General features: G+C 35.1%; 2 protein-coding genes across 2 annotated transcripts; one reads left to right on the top strand and one right to left on the bottom strand.

Annotated features, from left to right (window-relative positions):
* Positions 1 to 811: 811 nt before the first annotated feature.
* LOC130012418 (uncharacterized) lies at positions 812 to 9,336 on the top strand. Its single transcript, XM_056100305.1, has 5 exons — positions 812 to 1,154; positions 4,059 to 4,204; positions 4,737 to 5,838; positions 6,860 to 7,020; positions 8,338 to 9,336. The coding sequence occupies exons 1-5, from the start codon at positions 962 to 964 to the stop codon at positions 8,497 to 8,499; spliced, it is 1,764 nt and encodes a 587-aa protein (XP_055956280.1). The 5' UTR covers positions 812 to 961; the 3' UTR covers positions 8,500 to 9,336.
* Positions 9,337 to 20,221: 10,885 nt separating this feature from the next.
* LOC126818530 (uncharacterized) lies at positions 20,222 to 22,195 on the bottom strand. Its single transcript, XM_050545993.2, has one exon. It carries the CDS (start codon positions 21,818 to 21,820, stop codon positions 20,711 to 20,713), a length of 1,110 nt encoding a protein of 369 aa, XP_050401950.1. The 5' UTR covers positions 21,821 to 22,195; the 3' UTR covers positions 20,222 to 20,710.
* Positions 22,196 to 23,743: the final 1,548 nt, after the last annotated feature.

The raw sequence follows: 23,743 nt of genomic DNA, 5'->3' as shown, positions 1-23,743 counted from the left end.
CTAAAACCAGCCACCCCCAGCCATTACACGGGGCTAAAACATACACTATTAATGGTCATATACAATCATTTCTCTAATAGAACTTCTGAAAACTTTTATTCTGAAATTAGTAGGCTGCCAGAATAACGTTTGTTTAAAGTAAATGATGTTGTAGAGAAATTAATGATGGACAAGAATAATACATATCATGGAGTTGAAACTGTTAGAGAATTTCTAAATTAATATGCATATTTAACAATTAATACGATAAAAAACGGATTAATAACAACAGACTATTCTGGCTCTTATAAACCGTTTCTTTGCTTTTCGTCCAAATAATGTGTTGCATATCGTGTATTTGTTCTCTGGGTTGGGTGCACTCTGTCAGATTAAATCCTGATTACAACAGATACATTGGAAGTTGGTCTTTATTTTTACAAATATTAACCTTTATCTTCGAACAAAAACGATTATATACAAGCATTGATCTTAATCTACGGGCAAAACGAATAAATACACCAATTGTAATAAAAAAAAACAGGCATTCATTATTCCCCTTCATTTGTGACCTTTTAAAATTTGAATTTAATATAGTATGAACCTATGATGTAGAGAAATAGGAAATAACCGATATCAACAGCATTTCTAAGATAAATACATGTATCTTACTATTTGTAAAATTAAAGTGCATGTTTCGTTTAATACACAATTGATTTCGGGAGCTAATGGACTCTTTGATGGTTTTATAAAATAATATTCCCTTTGTTTCAGTTTACACAAAATGAATCTCTAAAGAATACTTTGTTAAAATCATATCCAAAGAAAATACTTCAAGTGAAAGGATATGAGAGACGGGACATAAAAAAACAAGGGCCAAATCTCTTAACGAAACGTGAGAACAAGATATGGTTTTGGAGGGATTTGATATTAATGGATGTGCGTGATAAGCTAAGAGCCAAGGAAAACGTTTCTCGTCGAACCAATGATACAAGAAAGCCCAAATATTCACCCCCCCGTTAAGGAAACTTCGAACAGCAGGGAAAGCCCGGATCGTTCAGAGAAGTTTTTATTCTTCGATAATGATTCACCATTAAGTAATCGTCATTGTATTAAGTTTGTTGTTGATGGTGTTGAATTTTGTTTTCTGGATCAATACATGTTTTATTGTAAAGCAGGTAAGAAATGTTACGAAGTATAGTAAAATTAATAAATCTAGCCAGAGGTCTGTCAACGTGGTTATGTACCCCATAGACCTAAAATGAACGAAAATGAGTGAAAACCACGTTCGTCGGTGGGGAGTCAAAAGGTCGTATCCGGCATATTTTGCGAAATTTACTTTTTTGCTTCTTCAGAATGAGGATTTTCTTCCTCATCTTTTCATCTAGTTGTCTTATTTCTAAGCCAATAAAAAGAGGTTTTATAGATATTGTTTCAAAATGTCGTATATGGGGTGTTCTCAAAAAAACAACAAAATATTAAGAGTGAAAATGCCGTATTTTTTTTTTAAAAATATCACTTTTGTGTCTAACCAAAGTATTACAATCAAACAAAATGTAGCCAGTATTGTTTTATAGTTAAATATGTATTATAGAAATTATTGTTGAGCGTCTACTGTGTGAATTCTATGAAATTGAAGCAGGTAAAGGTGAATATTTTCTTGAGATACGTCTTTGCTGTATAAAATTGCAAATAACTAGCTTTTACTCTTTATTTCTGCACTAAATGTTGAGCTTGATAAGCGCGGATAGTTACATATTGTTTTAATGGCTACACATACACTTTGTACAGAAATATTTAAGAAAGCTTCAGAAATACGACATTTTACATACGACATTTTGACGTGACGGTTTAATTAGACATTTTGATTCTTAACCCCTGTGTGTTTTTTTGGCTCTCCTGGACAATTTCGCAAAATCCAGATACGATCTTTTGACTCCCCACCATTAATGTAATATGATTAGTGTATATAAACTGGTGTACAATAATTTTACAACGCCTTTACAATTTATAAAGATATATTATTTTTATACGCTCACATTGAAATGTGGTCGTATATTGCCGTCGCCCCCGTCCGTCCGTTCGTCCGGCGTCCACAATTACTTGTGGACGCTCGAGAGACTAAAGTTAAAATCCGATTGACTTTAAATTTATATACAGTGTTTAAGGCCATGCAACGAAGAAGAGATTTCCGATAATAACTGCCAAAGTTATGGCCCTTGATCCCTTAAAAAAATCTTGTGGACACTCTAGAGGCTAAAGTTAATATCCGATTGACTTTAAATTTATACACAGTGTTTAAGGTCATGAGACGAAGAAGTCTGTTCATTTTCAGTGATTTTCTGCCAGAGTTATGGCCCTTGATCACTTCAAAAAATCTTGTGGATTGACTTTAAATTTATACACAGTGTTTGAGATCATAAGACGAAGAATCCTATTGATTTTCAACGATTTCCGATGACTGCCAAAGTTATGGCCCTTGATCACTTTGAAAAATCTTGTGACGCTCTAGAGGCTAAAGTTATCATCCGATTCACTTCAGATTGATACACACAGTTTAAGGTCTTGAGACGAACAAGTATATTGATTTTCATTGACTTGAACAGCTAAATTCATGATATTAAAAGTTTCGTACACTAAATGTTAGCATGGGGCAGAACTTTATAAAAACCAAACAAATTCTAATTGTTTTCTGATAAATACTTCATGAGTTGTTGAAATAATCAGATTTTAGTGTATTATATTATAAATGTTTCATTACCGAAAAAAGTAAAAATATGCGACAACACTTGTTGACTGCCCGGACGATTTAGCTGCTGTGGGCGTATGCTTCGTTGCCTGGCAACCCATCTTTAATTGGTGTGATAGATACCCTTATACAGTGATAAAGAGTTTCTAATGATATATTTGATTGATTCATGAGTAAATATGGAATGCAAGATAGGCAAATAAAATGTTAAGATCCTCGTTAACTGATGAACTTGAACTTATCTCAAATATTTTAATCATTAACATAGTTAACCGCACAAGAGGAACAGTAATACTAATGATCCAGTCTATATCTCATATATTTTAATCATTAACTTTGTTTACCGAACAAGATGAACAGTAACAATAAGGATACAGTCTATAACCCTTAAGATTTTACACCACTCCGCCATAACACCGTTTATTTGGGGTCATTGTTGGATTAAAGCATAGATGTTATTGTTCTTAGAGTTACAGTCTATAACCCTTAAGATTTTACACCACTCCGCCATGACACCGTTTATTTGGGGTCATTGTTGGATTAAAGCATAGATGTTATTGTTCTTAGAGTTCAGCGTCCGCTTCCACCGAAGGTGATATTGCAGTCAGTTTGTCTTTATTTTCGTATTTATTAATTTAGCGCACGCGCAGGTATAACCCCACGAGGCTGAGAAGGCGTGCCTATCTCCAAGCCATATAAGCTCACACCAGAGATCGAAACCACAACCGCAAGCCAGGGGTGAAGACCGGCTACAGGTCGAAGCCTGACACTCTAGTCCACTAGCCCCCCCCCCCTCCAAAAAGAAGCATAGATAGCAATCACTATATCATATATACACACAACGTTTAGACGAATTTATACTAGTCGTTATCAAGCATACAAACTTACAACATAGTTATCATTATCCAGTGTGTTGCGTTACAAATTTTCATAGTTGTGCATACAATGATAAAAATTACAGCTTTAGTGTGCAGATGGTGTTTGTGTGTGGGGGGGGGGCGAATGGTTAGCACATGCGCGCTGTATCATAAGATATGTCATTGACTCAACTGGCGTGGCTTCGATTCCCCCTGGTTGTACGTTGTAGGGTCGCCTGTTTAACCTCGTGGGTTTTCTCCGGATCCCTCGGTTTCCTGCCATTGCTAAAGACCCCTACACACAAACGAATTATTGAAATAAATATTACCTGGTTTGTGTCGAGTTAAACCCCATCTCTCTCTCTCTCTCTCTCTCTCTCTCTCTCTCTCTCTTGTGTAGATTTTGTTCTTTAGACAAATTGTTATGGTAGCAGTTTGGAATACAGTCTAATTTATTATATTTTATTTTTGTCAAGATCTTTTTAAAGATGAAGTAAATAAGAAACGAGCTATTGGAATATCTAGACCAGGTGATTTACTGGACGACAGGGTATCTAACTCCACTTCAAAGCAGTGGTACGAACAAAGAAATGATATATACAAGAAAGGTGTTAAAGCTAAGGTACCGTACACTTCTGTTTTCTCAAGCATTTACAGATATATATTTTGCCACACGTGGAATTTGAGGGTATTTTAGATAGGTAGTTATGTATTTAGGATTTAACTATCAAGGAAGGGGATACATAAAGAGTTGTATCGGTAAGAGTAATTATTAGATCTTCACCACATCGATTTGCCTTAATTTGACTATTCATAGTTACATTGTTTTTTTAGATTAGAATTTATACTGCATTTGACCACATATGGGGTGTTAGGATTCATATTCGTTATATGAGTCGTACAGAGTATGTTTTGAAGCTCAGCAAACCTTCGTTGAAATAGATCAATAATAGAATTTCGTTAATTAGTTTTGGCTAGTTATTTTTAATGTGACATTATATAAAATTAATAAAGGATTACGCCTCTTTAAGAACGTCTTAACCGGGTGTTCTTTGCTTTAAGAAAACACTGTTTCACTTGAATATTAACTTTAAAATCTTGTTTTCTTCATGGATTAAGTAGTAAAATATTTTAGTTTTATATATATTCTTCAGATTTCCCAAAATGAAGAGTTCAAACAATTACTTATTAATTCGTTTCCAAAGACAATATTAAATCTTCAGAAAAGAGATAGAGAGGAGATCATACGTCATCTACATCAATGTAAAGAAGCATTTTTTAAATGGCGACATTGGAGCGAATTCATTCTAATGGAAGTCCGTGATGAAATTATGAAGGGTGACCAGTTTTCAAATCGTTCTATAAAGGCTACAAGTAACAACGAGGAGAATGGCCATAAAACCACATCACATCCTTCTAAACCAACTGGTTCACAGGATCATACTGAAACGCCAGAAAAGTCCGATGATACTGATTCAGGTTTCGAAAGTAATAGATTTCAATTGCCCACTGATACATATGACAAATCTGAGGCTTCCAAAGAAAATTCGGATTCCCCAGTACTAGTTTCTGGGTCTGCAATGGATTTTTATATAACTAAAGGCAAGGAAACGGAAATCGAATCGTCAGAAGATGCTATGGCGATATCCTTAATAAAGGACAGGATAAATGATGTGCCTGGCGAGAATACTGATCAGTTGAACAACCAAGAGCCAGGTAAACATGACGCAAATGCTTCCATATCCAGTTCTGCTAAAGATTTGACCATCAATGAGAATGGTGACAGAAAAAGACGAGTGGATCGCAAGAGTTCTGAGAATTTGCAAACGTGGAAGGATAGTAAAAAACGAAAATCCAAAACCCCAAAGGGTAACAAACAGAACGGCAGTTACAAAAATGATAGAACACATGGACCAACGGTTGATAAAGAAAGTTGGAACACTGAACCCGATTCTAAACCCCCAAAAGGTGTTTTAAACAATATCAAGGGTACGTTAGAAACACATGTTGAGAAAAGTCCTCATAAACCCAAGGAAGATAATACATCCGATGAAGCAGCTGCTGTTGAACCGGAATCTAAACCACAAGAAGAAGCTTTGAAGTATAAAGATTACAGGAAATTATCTCAAAAACTTTCAAAGGAGTATGAGTTAATTCGAGCTGACTCTCCACTCAGTAAGGGCTATAAGTGGGAATTTGAAGTAGACGGTGTTACATTTTGCAGTGTTACTCAGTTTGTAGAATATAAGAAAACGGGTAAGTAAACTGTGTTATTGTACATGTTCTAAAGTTACGTTAGCTTTACAGTGTCAGTATCTGTCGCCTGTCGTCACAATTCAAAAGTTATTCTATTTGCTGACTAAGGTTTAAAATGTCGGAAGGTGTTGCAATCGAGCATGTTCTATTACATTCGACTTTAGATCGTGACTGAGCTGGAGTTTTAAAGACGGATTTTAAATAGAACTACTTCTATTAGTTTAGAATCTGAACTTCTAGTACTTGCTTACGATTGTTTGCAATGTAACACGCCACAAGCTTTGAACACGGTCTTGTCGTTTATTGGCAATTTCGAAAGTTAAAGCAATCTACTAACACAAAATTTGCATAAAGCCTGGATAAATTATTTTTCCCTGGGTTATTTTATGTGGATAAATCACGAGTACAAAAAATATCTTTCCCAGAGAATCGGCAAGACGCTTTCGCATTCATGTCATTACAGATCATATACTTCATATTATGCCCGGCACACTTTTGACAGATATACCATTAATGACCTTGGGTCAGTATTTATCAACCGACCGACAAGTTGATGTATCACTCCATAGAGTTGATTAAATGTGCTAACAGTCTATATCTTCTTTATTAACTGACACAGCGTTCTATATCATAGACGTATTATATATCCCAGCATTTACAATTCCTTAAACTGTACTTGTTTTGTCTTGGTTAAGCAAACATATCTGGCTTTGTCTATGTAACTTCATGTAAAATTAGCTAACAATTCTAGAACTGCCTTACAGTACTTGAAAGTCCCATCCTCAAAAACATAAAATGTTTGTTTTGATTCTGTTGGGGACCAAGAACAAGTAACCATCCGTGCCATATAATCGGTTAACGTTAAATGGACACCACTCCATAAAAGGACTGACCTTCGAAGCTATTTGTTGTCAATTAAACACTCACAATTTTTGCATTATCTATTTTTGAATCATTATAGCAAGAACGACCATCTCTTTATCTAAATCTTATACATAATGTATACAATTTATTTTTGTAGAATTGTTTGAAGATAACGTTCGGAAGGCAAAAGCAAAAATAATGAAGTTGTCAGAGGAAAATGATATACTGAATTGTGGTAGAGAAGTAGCAAACTTTGATAATATAAAATGGTTTGGTGAAAACGCCGACAAATATATGACACAAGCATACCAAGCAAAGGTATGTATTTTAAAAACAGTTTTACATTTAGGCAGCCCATATCAAAATAGAATAAATTGAATATATAAAATACTCATTTTGGAGACACTTGCCCTCGGGTTTTATTTAAAATTTGCAAACTCACAAAATATCCAACAATTTAAAGGCACAGCAAAAGTAAAAAAAATATGTATACTATTTTAATGTGAAAACCGATGTTATTATTTAATTATGCACATCGGGGTATAAAACAAGCGGTTGTCATGCAAGATACGCCTACATTTTGGGCAGAGAACCAGGGTTTATAATCCAGTATGTTACGGTCCAACATGGGACAATATCTAAAGGAACCAAGATCTATGGGATATAAACATATATTTAAAATTTTATCAAAATCGGATAAATAGTGTGACTTATAGAGGGTTCACCACCTTGGTACTTACGTTTACACTATTAGCGTACATAAAGCGATCATTTCGTCCACAGTCTCGACCCGATTTTCACGAAATTCGAACTTAAACGTCATTAGGATGTATCGGTGATATATTTGAGCGGTTTTTAAAATTGGATAAAAATTGTAACCTCTAGAGGATCCACAATCTAAAAACGCCATAATCCAAAAAAGTTACCGTCCGGTACATGTCATCTCGAAAGAAACTGAAAACTTTGGGATATAAACAAATATTTAATGTTTCATCAAAATCGGGTCACAATTATGACCTCTATATGGTCCAGATCCTTGGTATTACATACTTTTACAGTCTGTGCGTAGAAGGAGCAGTTTCGATCAGTTTCGGTCCAGGAAGTTACGATCCAATATGCGCGAATATCGAAAGGCATCGAGATCTTTGGGTTATAAACATTCAATTTATGTATGAGGACGACGACAATTTTCCTCCATATGAAACTGTGGTCGTATAAAAACCTGTTATGAAGAATGAAACATCGCCGAATTGTTATTACTTTGTTTGCCGAAGACACACCCAGATGGCGGTCTGAAATTAATGAAAACTAATAGAGATTTTGAATGGCTATAACTTTATTTAGAATTAATTCGTTTGAATAATGTGTGAACAAATATTTATGAATAAATGTATATTTGATCGTGTATAGTACATGTACATATATTTTGAAACCTTGTCCTGCTTGCATGTTCGGGCTTTAAAGATAGGCGTGGGAACTTTCTAGTCCAACATATCTTGAAATTTAGAGGTAGTAATAATGTAGTGGGCTCACCCCGCCCACAACTTCATACAAGCGAATTAGTGAAATAATACATTAGTCTCGAAATTATCATGATTTTGTAGAGTGATTTAAAACCCATTTCATTTATTACAGTTAACACAACACCCAGAAATAAAAAGAAAGCTGTATGACACTTATCCTAAAACCATACTGGAGCAGCCAAGTAAACCCTCAAGTAGTGGAGAATATGTTTTAAAAACTCTATTAACAGATATCCGGAATGATCTAATGAGGCAGGAAGGTTTTATTGATTAAAAGATCAATTGCGTGATCATGCACGATTTATGCACGAACACTTCGTTCTCATATCAATTGAGTGATTAACAAACTTGTGAATTGTCCATCTATTCTTATAATTTTGGAATATGATTTTATCTTAAAAACTGTTACACCCAAGCTCCCGGGAATCAAATACGCCCACACAATATTTGCTCATCCCGCATAAATCTTCGTTTTTTTATCATCTGTGGAAAAAATAATGTCTAGAGGACAGAATATGTAAGACAAGAGGATCAGATCATGTTTCTACAATTATGACGATCCCTTGTAGATTGCATTATGAATTTTCAAGGCTTGTACTCTCTGATGGTGGTTGCTATTAACAAACGGAAAATAAATATACAACATAGATATAAATGAAAGTCTGGTGAGATTTACACTGGTACGTTTCTATGAACTAGGAAATACAACAGGTTTAAATTGCTTCACAATCCTGTCCGCTTCCGGATTTCGCTTTCTGTGCAATGCAAATAATATGATAGAAACGATGGACTCCTAATAATGAATAAGCAATAAATGAGCACCACCCCACCCTCCCCCAAAGTATACCCATCAGACAGCTGTTAAGATTATAAGGTTCGGGCTCGTATATTTAGCAAGTTTACATTTTTATTGAAAGTGTGATTACTTTCGATCATTTTCAGCTTATTTTCATGATACAAGAATGACCGCGCATTCACTTTCAGTGCAAATGAACCCATTTGACCTTTGACCCCGAATATCTCGGAAACGCCCCAACGGCGGACTGATTACCACTCGGCATCGTATTCTACGCAAAATTTTACTCTAGAAAAGTTGGGTCTGGTTTTGTGCCCATTTGATGGACACCCCCTTCCCCCCCCCCCCCCCCGCGCTGAGCCTCCAGACTACAATAGATATATCGACACAAACTGATTTCAGCACTAGTTTAATAACATATTAGCATACTTTTCGCCTGTCTTGGGGCTATTCATAAATATAACATTTCCCTCTTTCTCGCCACCCCCATCCCGCCTTGCATTGCAATTATGGTTGGCTTTTTATACGCCCACATTGAAATGTGGTCGTATATTGTCGTCGCCTCCGTCTGTCCGTCCGTCCTTCCGTCCGTCGGTCTGGCGTCCACAATTGCTTGTGGACGCTCTAGAGGCTAAAGTTAATATCCGATTGACTTTAAATTTATACACAGTGTTTAAGGTCATGAGATGAAGTCTATTCATTTTCAGTGATTTTCGATATTTACTGTCATGAGACGAAAAAGTCTATTCATTTTCATTTATTTTCGATAATTACTGCCAGAGTTATGGCCCTTGATCACTTCAAAAAATCTTGTGGACGCTCTAGAGGGAAAAGTTAATATCCGATTGACTTTGAATTTAAACACGGTGCTTAAGGTCATGAGACGAAGAAGCCTATTGATTTTCAGCGATTTACGATAATTACTGCCAGAGTTATGGCCCGTGATCACTTGGAAAAATCTTGCGGACACTCTAAAGGCTAAAGTTAATATCCGATTGACGTTAAATTTATACACAGTGTTTAAGGTCATGAGATGAAGTCTATTCATTTTCAGTGATTTTCGATATTTACTGCCAGAGTTATGGCCCTTGATCACTTTGAAAAATCTTGTGGGCGCTCTAGAGGCTAAAGTCAATATCCGATTGACTTTAAATTTATACACAGTGTTTAAGGTCATGAGACAAATAAGTCTATTCATTTTCAGTGATTTTCGATAATTATTGTCACAGTTATGGCCCTTGATCACTTTGAAAAATCTTGTGACGCTCTAGAGGCTAAAGTTATCATCCGATTGACTTCATATTGATACACAGAGTTTAAGAGCTTGAGACGAACAAGTATACTGATTTTCAATGAATTTTTATGACTTGAACAGCTAAATCCATGATATTAAAAGTTTTGTATACTAAACGTTAGCATTGGGCAGAACTTTATAAAAACCAAACAAATTCTAATGGGTTTCTGATAATTACTTCATGAGTTGTTACTCTTAATCAGATTTTAGTGTATTATAAATGTTTCATTACCGAAAGAAGTAAAAATATTCGACAACACTTGTTGACTGCCCGGACAATTTAGCTGCTGTGGGCGTATGTTTCGTTGCCTGGCAACCTATCTTTGATCTAGATGGAAAGAAGAGATTTTGATTTTACATTTTCTGCCAGGTTTTAATGAGAAATCGTGATTTAGGGGCGGAAGGATCGGGAAGTAAACATGAATTTAGGGGAATCATGTGCTAAAAGTATGTCTGAGAGCCCATAGATTCCTGTGATCGAGAGTAGCAAAAAGTCGGAATGATCAATACCCTTCAATATTTTCATCAGATGATTGTGTTACAGGTCAATTCTGTTGTTTCTTTTTCTTCATATTTTTCAATATTTTTTAAGCTTCTTCATTTTTCTTCGTATTTGGTGCTAAATCATATAATATTTAATATCAAACATGTTCGTGTTAAAGGACAATATTGATGTCGGCCATTGACAGAAGGGACGAGGAATGATAGATACACGGGGCGAATTTCTGCTCACTAATAATTCCTTCGGGGAAAACCGGCGAAATTCACAGGTACTTGCGGATTGAGTCCATTTGACACTAAATTAAACGCAATCTTTTGGCATGTATCCATTATCCCCACAGGTAGTTTATGTCACAATGTTTTACAATATTCCTGTCCCATGTACCTGTGATTTTCCCGTATTTTTGAGAAATCATATAAGTGCACCATAAGGGCGCCCCTGTCCCCATGTACCCGTGTGCTTGAAAAGCCCGTAAAACACCCGGGATTGTTTGTGCTTTGTACCAATGATGGCCCACATGCAGGTCAATATAGAATTATACACAAACAAGGTATATCGCCAACGTGTAAATACATGCAATAGGTGAACCATGTCTTACTTTTAACGTTTTCGGCAACCCCTACAACCCACTAACCTATAGTATAAAATGCTACCACGATTTTTCTATTGACTGCTCATTGTCTTAATCTTTCGACCGTGCGTCTCACACGCCTCGTACTGTACATGTTAAATCTCACCTACCCTACAGTTTGATCATTCTGTATATCATCAGATTTCCATTTGAGAGAATCTTATCTATGCTAACAAAACAATTCTACTTTGCTGTTCGATTGCTTGAAAATAGTGTTCAAGTATAGTTAAAGTCGTGATGCTCCATTTTAAGCAATAGGAATCAATTGCAAACAATAATATGTGAAACATGAATATCCGGCCATAAATGGTTTAATGTTCAATATTTACTATACTTGTGCAATTGAAATTTTATAGAACTAGGCTATTTTGCTGTTTTGATTTTGTTTTCTGAAATAAAATAATCAATCTGAAGTACATATTAACGCGAATTAAGTCGAAAGAAATTTCTTAGCGACAACTATCAATGGCGCATCGGGACATATTTTTTAGTCTCGACATGGACCTTATCTCGTGTTATATCTTTATTATTTTAATATGCGTGACTGTGACCGTATGGCTAATAGGACATGTATATGAAACCAAATGGAGTTTTGTCTCCCTGCTTTTCCGGCCATTTGGGCTAATGACGATAAGCATAATTAAGCCATTCAGTGTGCTACGAGGGCCACGCTGACCGGTAGTGAATAATCGCTAGGCCGCTAATCACTCCGAGAGGGATGGGTGACATGGGTGTGGCTTAATGAGCTCGCGATGTTATTTTTTGTCCATCTGTAAATTAAATCCTAAAACATTTTTGTTTTTTGAAGTATTAGAAAAAAAAATAAATAAAGGTGTTTGAAGTATATCTACATAAAAAAAAACTATTTCCTATTTAGTGTTATTGGTATATGAAATGAGTAAATGTTAACGAAACAACGTCTTATGTAAACGATGCACGCGCCATGGAGCCAATGATGGACGCCCGTGATGTGACGTCACCTGTAGAAGGCATACTTGAACCTATAAAGGTCAGTTATCTAATACAGACGTATAAGAAGGCTGTCATAATGCGCTACGGCCTTCTGTTATTTCTAATTACAACTGTTAAGATTTAATTTACGTACGACTAGACGTTGTTCCACATCAGACCCTCCATTCTCCGACACTGTCATGGGTGATACTAGGATTGAACCCCGAAACTCCAGGTTACCGAGCCAGCGACCTACCCACTGAGCCCCCAAGGCTCCTAGAAAATGTAGATGAACAGTTTTATAAATGCAGATTAATTATCTAATACATGTATATGAAAATTGTAACTTTAATTTTTATAACGTGAGCAAATTAAAAAATCGTTTTAACAATATTACTCCTTTTGTTCTGGTTTTAACACCTTCTAGATATAGATACAGCGAAATACATATAGAGCTTAGTAAAGATAGCCACTTACCACGGTGGAATTTAGTAGTACATGTATAATATATATATAAGTGTGATTTTTATTGCACTACAAGTACATTAAGATAAGTTTTGTCAATATAGATATCTATCTATTTAAAACTGTCTATAAATTATATATAATATCTATTTCTAGCAAACACGCACACTGTTATAAAAACTCGTCTGAAGTTATTCTTAAAAATACAGTCAATATTTATTTAAAAGCATACTCTTATCAAATATGTACATTGTTTAAAATATTATAGGCAGATAAGAAATACATTTAAAAGAATGCAGGGCATGATTTGTGTAGGAGCAATGGTGTATACGTAGCTTTTGTTCATCTACTTGAGATTCAGTTAATTGAGGTGATATTTAAGGGCTTGCATTTCATATTTAGGCAATCACATTTAGAGTAAAAATAAAGTTGGGGCAAAATAATAGAATCATTAATAAAACTGCACATTCCGTCATTGTCTCCATTTTGAAAATGTGCCGTCGTATCAAATATGGAAGTCCGTCATTCGATGATCCGTTACCCCTTCAAAAAGAACCTGGTCGTACTAGCTTTTCACATCTCTGCAAGTAAGGTAGGTCTGTTGTTCAGATTGCGATCGTACATGTCCATCGCCTACAAGAAGAAGAAGAACGACATCAAGATACATGGCTCTTGGGGAACAATTCCTGGTATAAAAACAAACTATTGACATGTCTTTTATAACTTGTCTGCGATATCACCCTAGGTGAAAGTTGACGTTAAACTCCAGGAACGAACGAAAATGTCTTATTCTTTCTCCTTTAAAGGCAATGAATTAAGTAGTAAACTATGTACTTATACAGTTGTATTGCATGTTCTCGCGTATACATATGTGGAGTTATTGAATTTTCACTATTAGTAAATCATTGACCATTATGATTTTATCTTTTATATGTACTTATAATGAAATAATATCTTTCTTACTATCGACATTCTTAAAGTATGTATATTTACTATAATTAAATTTTGTTCCACGCCTAAGATAAATAAACTTCTAGGATACTTATCTATCATAAGTTTATGATTATAAATAAAGAAACCAGCTTTAAAGTGACACCTTATCAAAACCAAACAATAAACAATAAAATACAGTTCTTTGAAATGACAGCAGACTTTATGCACCCAGTTTATAAAAAAAAAAAAAAATCCAAACATTGATAGCAAAAGCAAGGATTAGTTATATATGGACTGTCGGAAATGGTAACCATGCCCTTAACACCTAACCTTGGGGTTGGGCATACACGATTTAGATTATAAATAACCGATAAATAAAAAAAAGAAATGTAAGCTGTACACAATAGAGGGGCATTAATTTAAACAAGAACGAATTAGTGACGCTCAACTTTTTTTTCTGAAAATGAAGTTCATGTTAAATTGTTTGATTAAAGTTGGCCTTTAAGCTATAAGCCCTTGGGTTGAAATTGACGTGATGTATAACAAATTTAGATTAATAACGATCAATAACCGATAAATAAAAAATAAAATTGTAAGCAGTACACAACAGAGGAACATAAATTTAAACAAGAAGTTCATGTTAAATTGTTTGATTAAATTTGCCCTTTAAGATATAGGCCCTTGATTTGGTGGAGGTGATGTATAACAGATTTAGATTAACTTCTACACTATCAATAACCGATAAATAAAAAAAATAAAAGTGTAAGCAGTACACAACATAGGAGCATAAACTTAAGAACAAATTAGTGAAGTTGGCATTTATGTTCTGGAAAGGAAGTTAATATTAAATTGTTTGATAAAAGTTTTCCTTTAAGATACGAGACCTTGTACACGGGGCACGTTTCTTATAACATTGTTGTTGATTTGACTGACTGACTTACTTATTGTTTAGCAACCCTTACTCGCCACTCAGTTATAATAAAATAATCAAGTGTTATTTTATTATTTCTTTGTTTACTTTTAATAAGCTATGTTAAATGATACAAGATTATTGAATATCTACTGGCAAGACATTGTTTATAGCCACATGGATTCATTCTCTGCTACTATGTCTGTAATTATTGTCCTTGGACAGTCAACATATTTGACACTGAAAAAAACCCAACAACAATATTATTCTTGCTATACCAGTTCAAAAAGAGATAATGCAAACTGTAGCCCAAAATGGAAATTTCTTGGATTCTGTTATTGTCCATTTGATTTAGGAGATAAAAACCGACTATTTAGAAATTACAGGACTGTTATTGTCCATTTGATACCGCTTAAATTTTTCATGAAGCGGTATCAAATGGACAATAACAGTCGGTATTTATCTCCCAAATGAATTATATTAAAAAATTCATTCAAAGTACTTTATTCTGAACAAAGTTATCACTGTTTGAAGTGTTGACAAGATGTTGATTGTGGACGCTCTAGAGGCTAAAGTTAATATCCGATTAAATTTATGCACAGAGTTAAAGGCCATGAGATTTTCAACGATTTCCGGTAACTGCTACCAGAGTTATGGCCCTTGATCACTTTAAAAAAAAACCTTTAGAATGCTCTAGAGGCTAAATTTAATATCTGATTTACTTTAGATTTATACCCAGTGTTTAAGATCACGAGACGAAGAAGCCTATTTATTTCCGATTATTACTGCCAGGGTTATGGGCCTTTATCACTTTGAAAATGTTGTGGATGCTCTAGAGACCAAAGTTATCACCTGATTGATTTTAAATTGATACACAGTGTTTACGGTCATGAGACCATACACCTATATAATATTCGAGGATTTCTGATAATTACTGGCGGAGTTATGATCGAAAATATTGTGGATGCACTAGCATAGGGCAGAACTAGACGCCAAACAAGTTCTAATGATTTTCTGATAATTACTTAATGAGTTGTTACTCTTAATTAGATTTTTAGTGTATTATAAATGTCTCATTACCGACAAAAGAAAACATATGCGATAACTCTTGTTGACTGCCTGGACGACTTACCTGTTGTTGGCGTATGCTTCGTTGCCTGATAACCTATCTTTAAATTAAATCATTAAATGGCCGAACCGTTCTAATCAAGATAAAATCTCGAGCATCCGATGGCACCGAGAATTGATTATGTTAATAAATGTCTAATCAATAATGTATATAACGTCGAAGGCCTATACAAAATTAGCTCTTGAATAATGTATCTTTAACTGCAACGTTTTAATGGGGGTATTCTCATCATTTTGAGCATTACACGACCAAACACACTACACTAAAGTATATAATATATAGAAAACAAATCTGGAACGCGGCTCCAACCGCTGCTCATCTTGTTGGTCTTCTTGTTTGGGACGATTGTACATTGCTATATTATTAGATTGACGTCGCAATTCCACGTTCGTACATGTTTTAAATGAAATGCCGACAGTATGAACAACATATTCTTTGATATTTCTTGCGAAATATGATTCATGTTTTAAAAATAAGTTTTCTTTTTATAAGAATCAACGATTGCCACTTAATAATGATCATATGACGACCTTAAACTGGTTGGTTGGTTGGTTGGTGGGGTTGTGGGGCTTAACGCCCGCTTCTACCCAGATGGGTTTAACGTCCACTCGACACAAACTAGGTCATTCCGGGACTAACACATGGTTCAATTTTATTTCAATAATTCGCTTGCGCATAGGTGTCTTTAACGCGGGAGGAAACCGGAGGACCCGGAGAAAACCCACGAGGTTGGACAGGCGACCCTATTCCTTGTCATGTACAACCTGGGAATCGAAACCTCGCCACTTGGCACAATTACAGACCTTATGATACAAATCACACGAGGTAACCATTCGTCCATCCACACCCTCACCCCCCCCCCCCCCCTGTCGAGATCGAGAAACTCCGGCACAAGTTGAGAACAGAAAGCAGAGGTAGTATATTGTACTTTCAAAAATACAAGGCCCCGATCGAATGAAATTACTAGTATCTAATGATCAGTATTACTGGATTCATTGACTGAATATTGCCTTTCGGTTAAGACTGATTTCTGCTTTCCTTTTCTATTTCAACACTAATGGTGTCACTATGATGTATCAAAACATAATCTTAGGAGATTGGGTCTACCTGGTCAACCAAACATTGAAACATTGTTTTTAACAATATATTTTACCGGCATATTCTCCAACCGATTGATACATAATGCATGACACATAGTGGGAATATATCTGTAAGTAAATAAAACTAATATTTGTCTGTTGTTACCGAATGTTAGCACCCTCATACAAATGTATATGGCATAGTATAAATCCCAGAGAGATTGTAGTTAATCTGGTATGATTATTGATAAGCTGCATCTAAACCACGTGCGTGGTTGTACAATTAAATCATTGTTATACTAGTCTATATAGATTCCCACACGGATATAGAAACATAAAAAAAACGAAAGTAAATTTTAAAAATTGCTCACGTACAAGGCTATTAATATACATTTGTCCCTAAAGATAATCAGGGCTTCACAATGGAAGTATTGTACGTAAAACACGTCATCTGTACAATACATACATAATACAGTAGGCTATAAATTGTCTACTTTTAAAATATCTCTACTGATTCAAGATGGGGAGTGTGGGTGGGGTTTTACATCTACTTGATCCATCCTAGGTCATTTCGTGACTAACATGGTTCAATTTTATTCCAATGAATCGTTAGCGCGTAGGGTCCTTAGCAGTGGGAGTTAGTCGGGGGACAAGGACTCGGTGAAAAACCAACAAGACCTTATGATCGAAAACGCACCCCTTAGAGTTTCCGCCTTGGGCATACATTTGTGAATTAAACAGTTCTCTATCCATTAAAAGAGTGAGAACGAGAATGGGGTGTAGCGTTCACTACCAAAGCATTGAAGTAAACCGACGGACCCGGAAGAACCCACGAGGATAATAAGGTGATCAATTTCCTTATCACGTACAAGTCTGCAGTCGAAACCCGCCACTCAATGACAGGCCTTATGATCTAACCTGCACCAACACTGTCTATCAAAAAGAGATTTAAGTACCGCCAAGCACAGTTAAATATTTGACAAGCTCCAATACTCTTACTTGTGCACCAACACATTTTATGTTAATTTCAACCGCACGACTTAGATTACAAACGTCATTCATAATGAGATTAAAACTTCGTATCCTATATCCTTTCTTCCTAGATCCATATGTCACATTAAATTAAATCCGTCTTTTCATGTTCAGATATTAAATATTTATAATGGAAAAAATCAAATTACCGTACTGCATTGAAAGGAGGCGTTTATTAAATATTTATTGTTAAGTACAGCTTATATTCCGGATTTAACTGACGTATTTTATAAGCTGAAATAAATGAATAGATCTGTTTACTGTTATTCAATTATTTTTTTTTTTTTGTAAATAAATGAGATGAAATAGCTGCCACATTTTAAAGGAGCTAAACCTCAAAATCAATATTTTTCATAAAATTCGAAATCAAAAACATGAATTATAATTCAATATTGGTCAATTTCAATTAATATTGATTTTGTTATCACAGCGTGTAAATATGGGATCCTAATATCCAATATTTAAGACATATTGAACATTTTAAGAGCAATAAACGAGTCATGAACTTTATGGTTTTGGGCGTCATTTGTAATGAACACTGAAGTAATTATTAATGGCAAAATAATAATAAAAAATTTGAAAATTTAACATAAATCACATTATATGGATTCATGTTATATTAATACGATATTGTTTTAGACCCATTAGCTTCTATTTTGGGATTCCAAAGATTTGAGCCATACAGCCGCCAGACAAATACATTTGTGGTTTTCTGGGGAATTTATTCTTTTTATGCGTTTACTTATTTCTTCAAACTACAGATTGTTTTCGGAATTGCCCTTTGTCGGATATATGAAAGTCAGTAAATATTGAAGGCAATATATACATCTTTGCTATATTCGTTATCTTACATATATATTACAGAAACATCCAATATACATATTGATTTGGCCCAAACATCAAATTGTACTTTATGACGTTTAATACTCACACCAAATCAAAACCGGGACACTTGCAGTGGGGGTAACCGGAGGACCCGGAGAAACCCACGAGGTTGGACAGGCACGCCACTCCTTGTCACGGTCAATTGGGGAATCGAAACCACGCCGCTCGACTCCATGGCAGATCTTGTGATTTCACGCACACGCGTCAAACCACTGGACCAGCCACAACCTATCACGCCAATTGAGGACTCGGATTAAATGGTAAAGTTTGATTTATTCGCGTATTTCTTCCGTGGTAAAGGAAATATCATAGTGGCAAAATAATTTTCTTGGAAAGCTTTCGCTGTGACGAGTATCGTGCACGAACGTATGCTTACTCTTTGTAGGGTACCACTCCACGTAATTCACGTCTTCTTTGTAATATTTAAAACAATAATAATACAAATGGTATAATTAAAAAAACAATTTAGCGTTCACGTAAAAGAACCCTTGACAGTTGGCATTCGAAATAAGAGTATGTCGTAGCGTCACTATCTGGACACAATAATAACCGCACACTTCAAGTCGAATACCCGTCTTCATTAGAAAAAATGATACAGACAAATAGGACGTAAAACCTCATTTCACGGCATTACAAATAAAATAAACATAATATAACAATACTGATATTCAAATGTGAGTTTATCAAATTTAATTAGTTCATTTGTGTCGAATTGTGTTTATATAGCCCAGTTGATAAAATTATGATATGTTATCAAATCAGATTCTAGCACACAAGTACTTCCAGATAATGCCGTTCAATATAAAATACATTGATTACTTCCAAATTTTTACCAATGATTTTAACTGCTACTGTTAAACTGGTTATCTTCAATGTAGATATGTTTTAATGACATACATGTACATGAACATGTGCATAGGTGTATGTAAGTCATAACCTATTAAATGTTTTAAGTCTATGTTTACGTTCAAAATATACTTGTATAATTGAAACGAAAATATTATATTTCGTAAGGGGATTTTATATTAAGCTAAAACGAAAAACAGACTTAGAAATTATACAATTATATGATCAACATATGATATGAAAATAGGATTAATCTCTTATATAATTACATTATATTCAACTGACCAAATCCTGAACTAAAACATACATGATCTTTAGTTTAAGGAACACAACTTACTTACAACCCAGTCTAGTAAATTACAGTGCAACATAATATTTAAAACACAGGCTTACATGACCGTTTTACCTTGGGAATACATCCGAATTGTAATTCTTAGGAGAAAAATATAATAAGAAGAATGATCTTCTCTGAAAGACATCCATACACATTGCTTCATATATCATCCCCATTTTGCCACCCATGTTAACAACCAGAAAACAAAATTATTATATTTAACGTATTATAATGATAATTTATTTTTTCAACCAACAATCGGATAGCGGTTACATAATGGGTTACTTCTTTATAAACCACAGCTCTTTCAGCTATTACACATTTTAAATGGAAAACGAATATCTGCTCGGGTGCCTCAAATTGTTCTGTTTATAATCTTATTAAAGCCACTCTTTGAAGCCAACCCGAAATTTCGAAATTGTTGACTTTAGACCAACAAAAGTGGCATATATTTGTATTAAATTATTGAAATGGGCTGATGAGTTTTGCTATATATCTGTCATTCTACACCTTGTTAGTTATTATATACCTTTTATAGATCAATAGGTAAATATAAGCACATGACATCACAGGAAAATCAGAGATATAGATCAAACGAAGATATAACATGTACCGTTGGTCTTTGTTTTTTTTTATCACAGATATCCTTTGTACAACTTAATATAACTTTCGTATTTTACACTTGAATAAAAACCTCTCTATGTTTGTTTAGGACCTACTGAAACGGCCCTTTGTCTAGAATATAAGGGTCTTTGTTTGTTTAAGTTTGTATATGATATCGTGGAACTTCTCGGTAAAACACTACTCCGAGCGCGCACATAACGTTTGGGTTTCGGCTTCAGTTCTATCTCCTCCTCGGCTTCAGTGTTCCTGGCTAAAGAGCGAGCTTTTTGACTGAGCATTGAATTCTCCCTCACGTATTTTCCATCGTTATTAAGTTGTGGTAAAATACCATACCTTTGATACAAGTCCATTCTCGTACGCTCCGCATTGGACATTCCGCGTAATGTTTGACCTAGCATTGTCCATTGTAAATTAGAAGCTTTGTTTCTGTTTGCGGCCACCTTTTCTTGCACGTGTCTTCGCAGTATTCCCCAACCTCTTCTGGCATTCTCTATTGTAGTTTTACTGGGCTCTGGCCTGACGTACATATCCACTTCATCTTCGAGGAAATCCTTCTTTGCACGTTTCCTAGCAACCATTCTTGATGCCATGGCTGATATGTTTCCCACCTTACCTTTCAACTGACTGTATCCGATCTTTTGCCCATATTCGGGATTCCCATACAAATCCACCATGACCTTTTGGAATTCGTCACTTGCTTTGAAAGATGGTTTTGGCGTCTGACCAAAGTAGTCCACGGAATCATCAATGTTTTTAATGTTATCCTCAAATATTTTCCACGCAGAACGCGGCACAGGAGCTTCCTCCATGGTGGTATCTGAAGATACGCTCACAGATCTAGACTGTCGTCCATGTGCAGTTTTGGCATTGTCAATATCATCCTTGGAACCAAGGGTGGATTTTCTGCTGCTGTATTTAGAACTTCTGCTTGAATCTGATCTAGGGGAACCACAAACTTCACTTTCGCTATCTCGGTCTTTAGTCGGTTTTAATTTTGATGAGTAAATCGCATTATTCTCTTCAACCGCTGATCGCGAGAAGAGGACTGATTTAGATCTTATCCTGTCGTTGGGCGTTTCTTTCACAAAATTGTTTACCATCAAATTGGGTTTCTTTTGATTTCTGGTTGACCAACCACTAGTTTGATGGGAAGAATACCGACCCTCACTGGTGAACTTCATCATTGATTGATTACCTGCTGAAATCGCGTGATTTATTACGAACAGATAAGCTCTGTAATAATTAATCCAACACGAATTCACTCAAACTAATGAAAAGTTATAACAAAAAAACAGTCTTGGCAATGTTATCTCTCCAACACAGGGTTAATAGAAAACGTTCCCATACAATAGTCGATCATAATTTTATTGGAATATTGATATCGTTAGAAGTAGTTATGACCAGAACACACGGTCTTTTATTCACAGCGAGTTGATTAAATCCGTTTGAAATGCACTAGCATTTGTGTAAAGAGAATAGTGCATTGTACACCAGGTTAATATATTCTATATAGGTAGATAATATACATACAGTATACTATGTATATATACCACTACATGTTTATATCCTAGCCCCGTGACTTATATCATAGTAAGTATAAACTTTCTTATATACCCAAGATAGGCGACACCACAACTCCGATAACATTGACGTAGATTATATAGGTAATAGACTGTGTCTGGATAGTTGATAGAGTTGGCGTTTGTAGATATACACAGGATATGTACACTTTACTTTTACTCTTATATACATACAGGATAGGTTAGAGCTGTCGATCAAGTTCGGATTACCATATGATTATACTCCCGATTTTAGCCAGGTTAAAGCCACTCTTCAACTCAATGACTCTTTAGCAACTAGTCAACCGATCAATGCAAAAAATTTAATTCACAAATAGTATGATTATGTAAACCTATACATTTTGCCAGCAACTATAACGTGGATTATCCATACATAAATTTTCATTATTTAGGCCTCAAATGTTATCTAAATTATTAATTAGACATGAATTAACTTATCAAGACCATACTCAACTCTTTATGCCATCATTAGCCTGGGATATTTAGTGGATTTGATTGAGTTTTGTGATAGATGATTTAACGTAAAAATGGATAATCGAGACTTTGCTTATTATCGCACCAACGGTAGTAATGACGATCGAGGCAAGTTTAAAACTGAATCGCTGAATCAATTTGACAGAAAGTTTCGGCATATTCTGTTTTCAATATCTATTTTTAACTATTATAGTGGGAACTGTCAGCTCTTTACATAATTTTACCTAACGCCCCTTTAAATGGAACAGGGTTTAACGCCCTATTTTTGTGTATTAATCGGGCTAATAAAGACAAGCATACGCCCTGACATCGGCGTTTTACCCACTCTGCATTGGATTCCAGCTGTCCATGGTTACATAGTTCAACCTATGATTTTCGTATCATCCGAACGACTAGAAGCTATTTAAGAGGAATTATTAGCTATTAATATTATCTAATCCATTTGTATAGCGCATCATTCACATACGTGTTCAAATGTGCTTAACAATATCAAAGAAAACCCAAATTTATGATACAGATAAATAGTTATAAATAATAAAAAATAAACGTTTGAAAAGATACGAAACGGTAAGTAATCCATGCCGTTCCGATAGTCAAGTTGACAAGGAGTTCCGGCAATCTATAACGAGAGATTTTAAAATCCAGTCTAAGACGGCTCCCATGTTCTTTACAGTGTGTGATGGGGCATTACAGTTTTACATACACGAATTGAATGACGGGAATATCTATAGACTTAACCAGGTTTAGGAGCGAGTTCGTAGATACTACGTTGAGTACAAATTTAAACAAGAGAGGTTTAAATTGTTGAAAACTGTACATGAACATGGACTTTACATAAATTCATCTATTGATAATAAATATCAAAATATAATATTTCGTTGTGGTATGCTTAAATTGAATGTCGAAAACGGGCGTTATACAAGAATTGATCGTAGAAATTGCATTTATAATTGCTGCACAACAGACGCCATTAAAGACGAATACCGCGTTCACCTCTGTTGCCGTGTACGTATAAATTTACATTGCCAGTTCTTTCACGACAGACTTTGGTCC

The sequence above is a fragment of the Patella vulgata genome, chromosome 4 (genome assembly GCF_932274485.2).
Source record: "Patella vulgata chromosome 4, xgPatVulg1.2, whole genome shotgun sequence".
NCBI classification, from domain to species: Eukaryota; Metazoa; Mollusca; class Gastropoda; family Patellidae; genus Patella; species Patella vulgata.
This window is presented reverse-complemented; position numbering and strand designations above follow the sequence as displayed.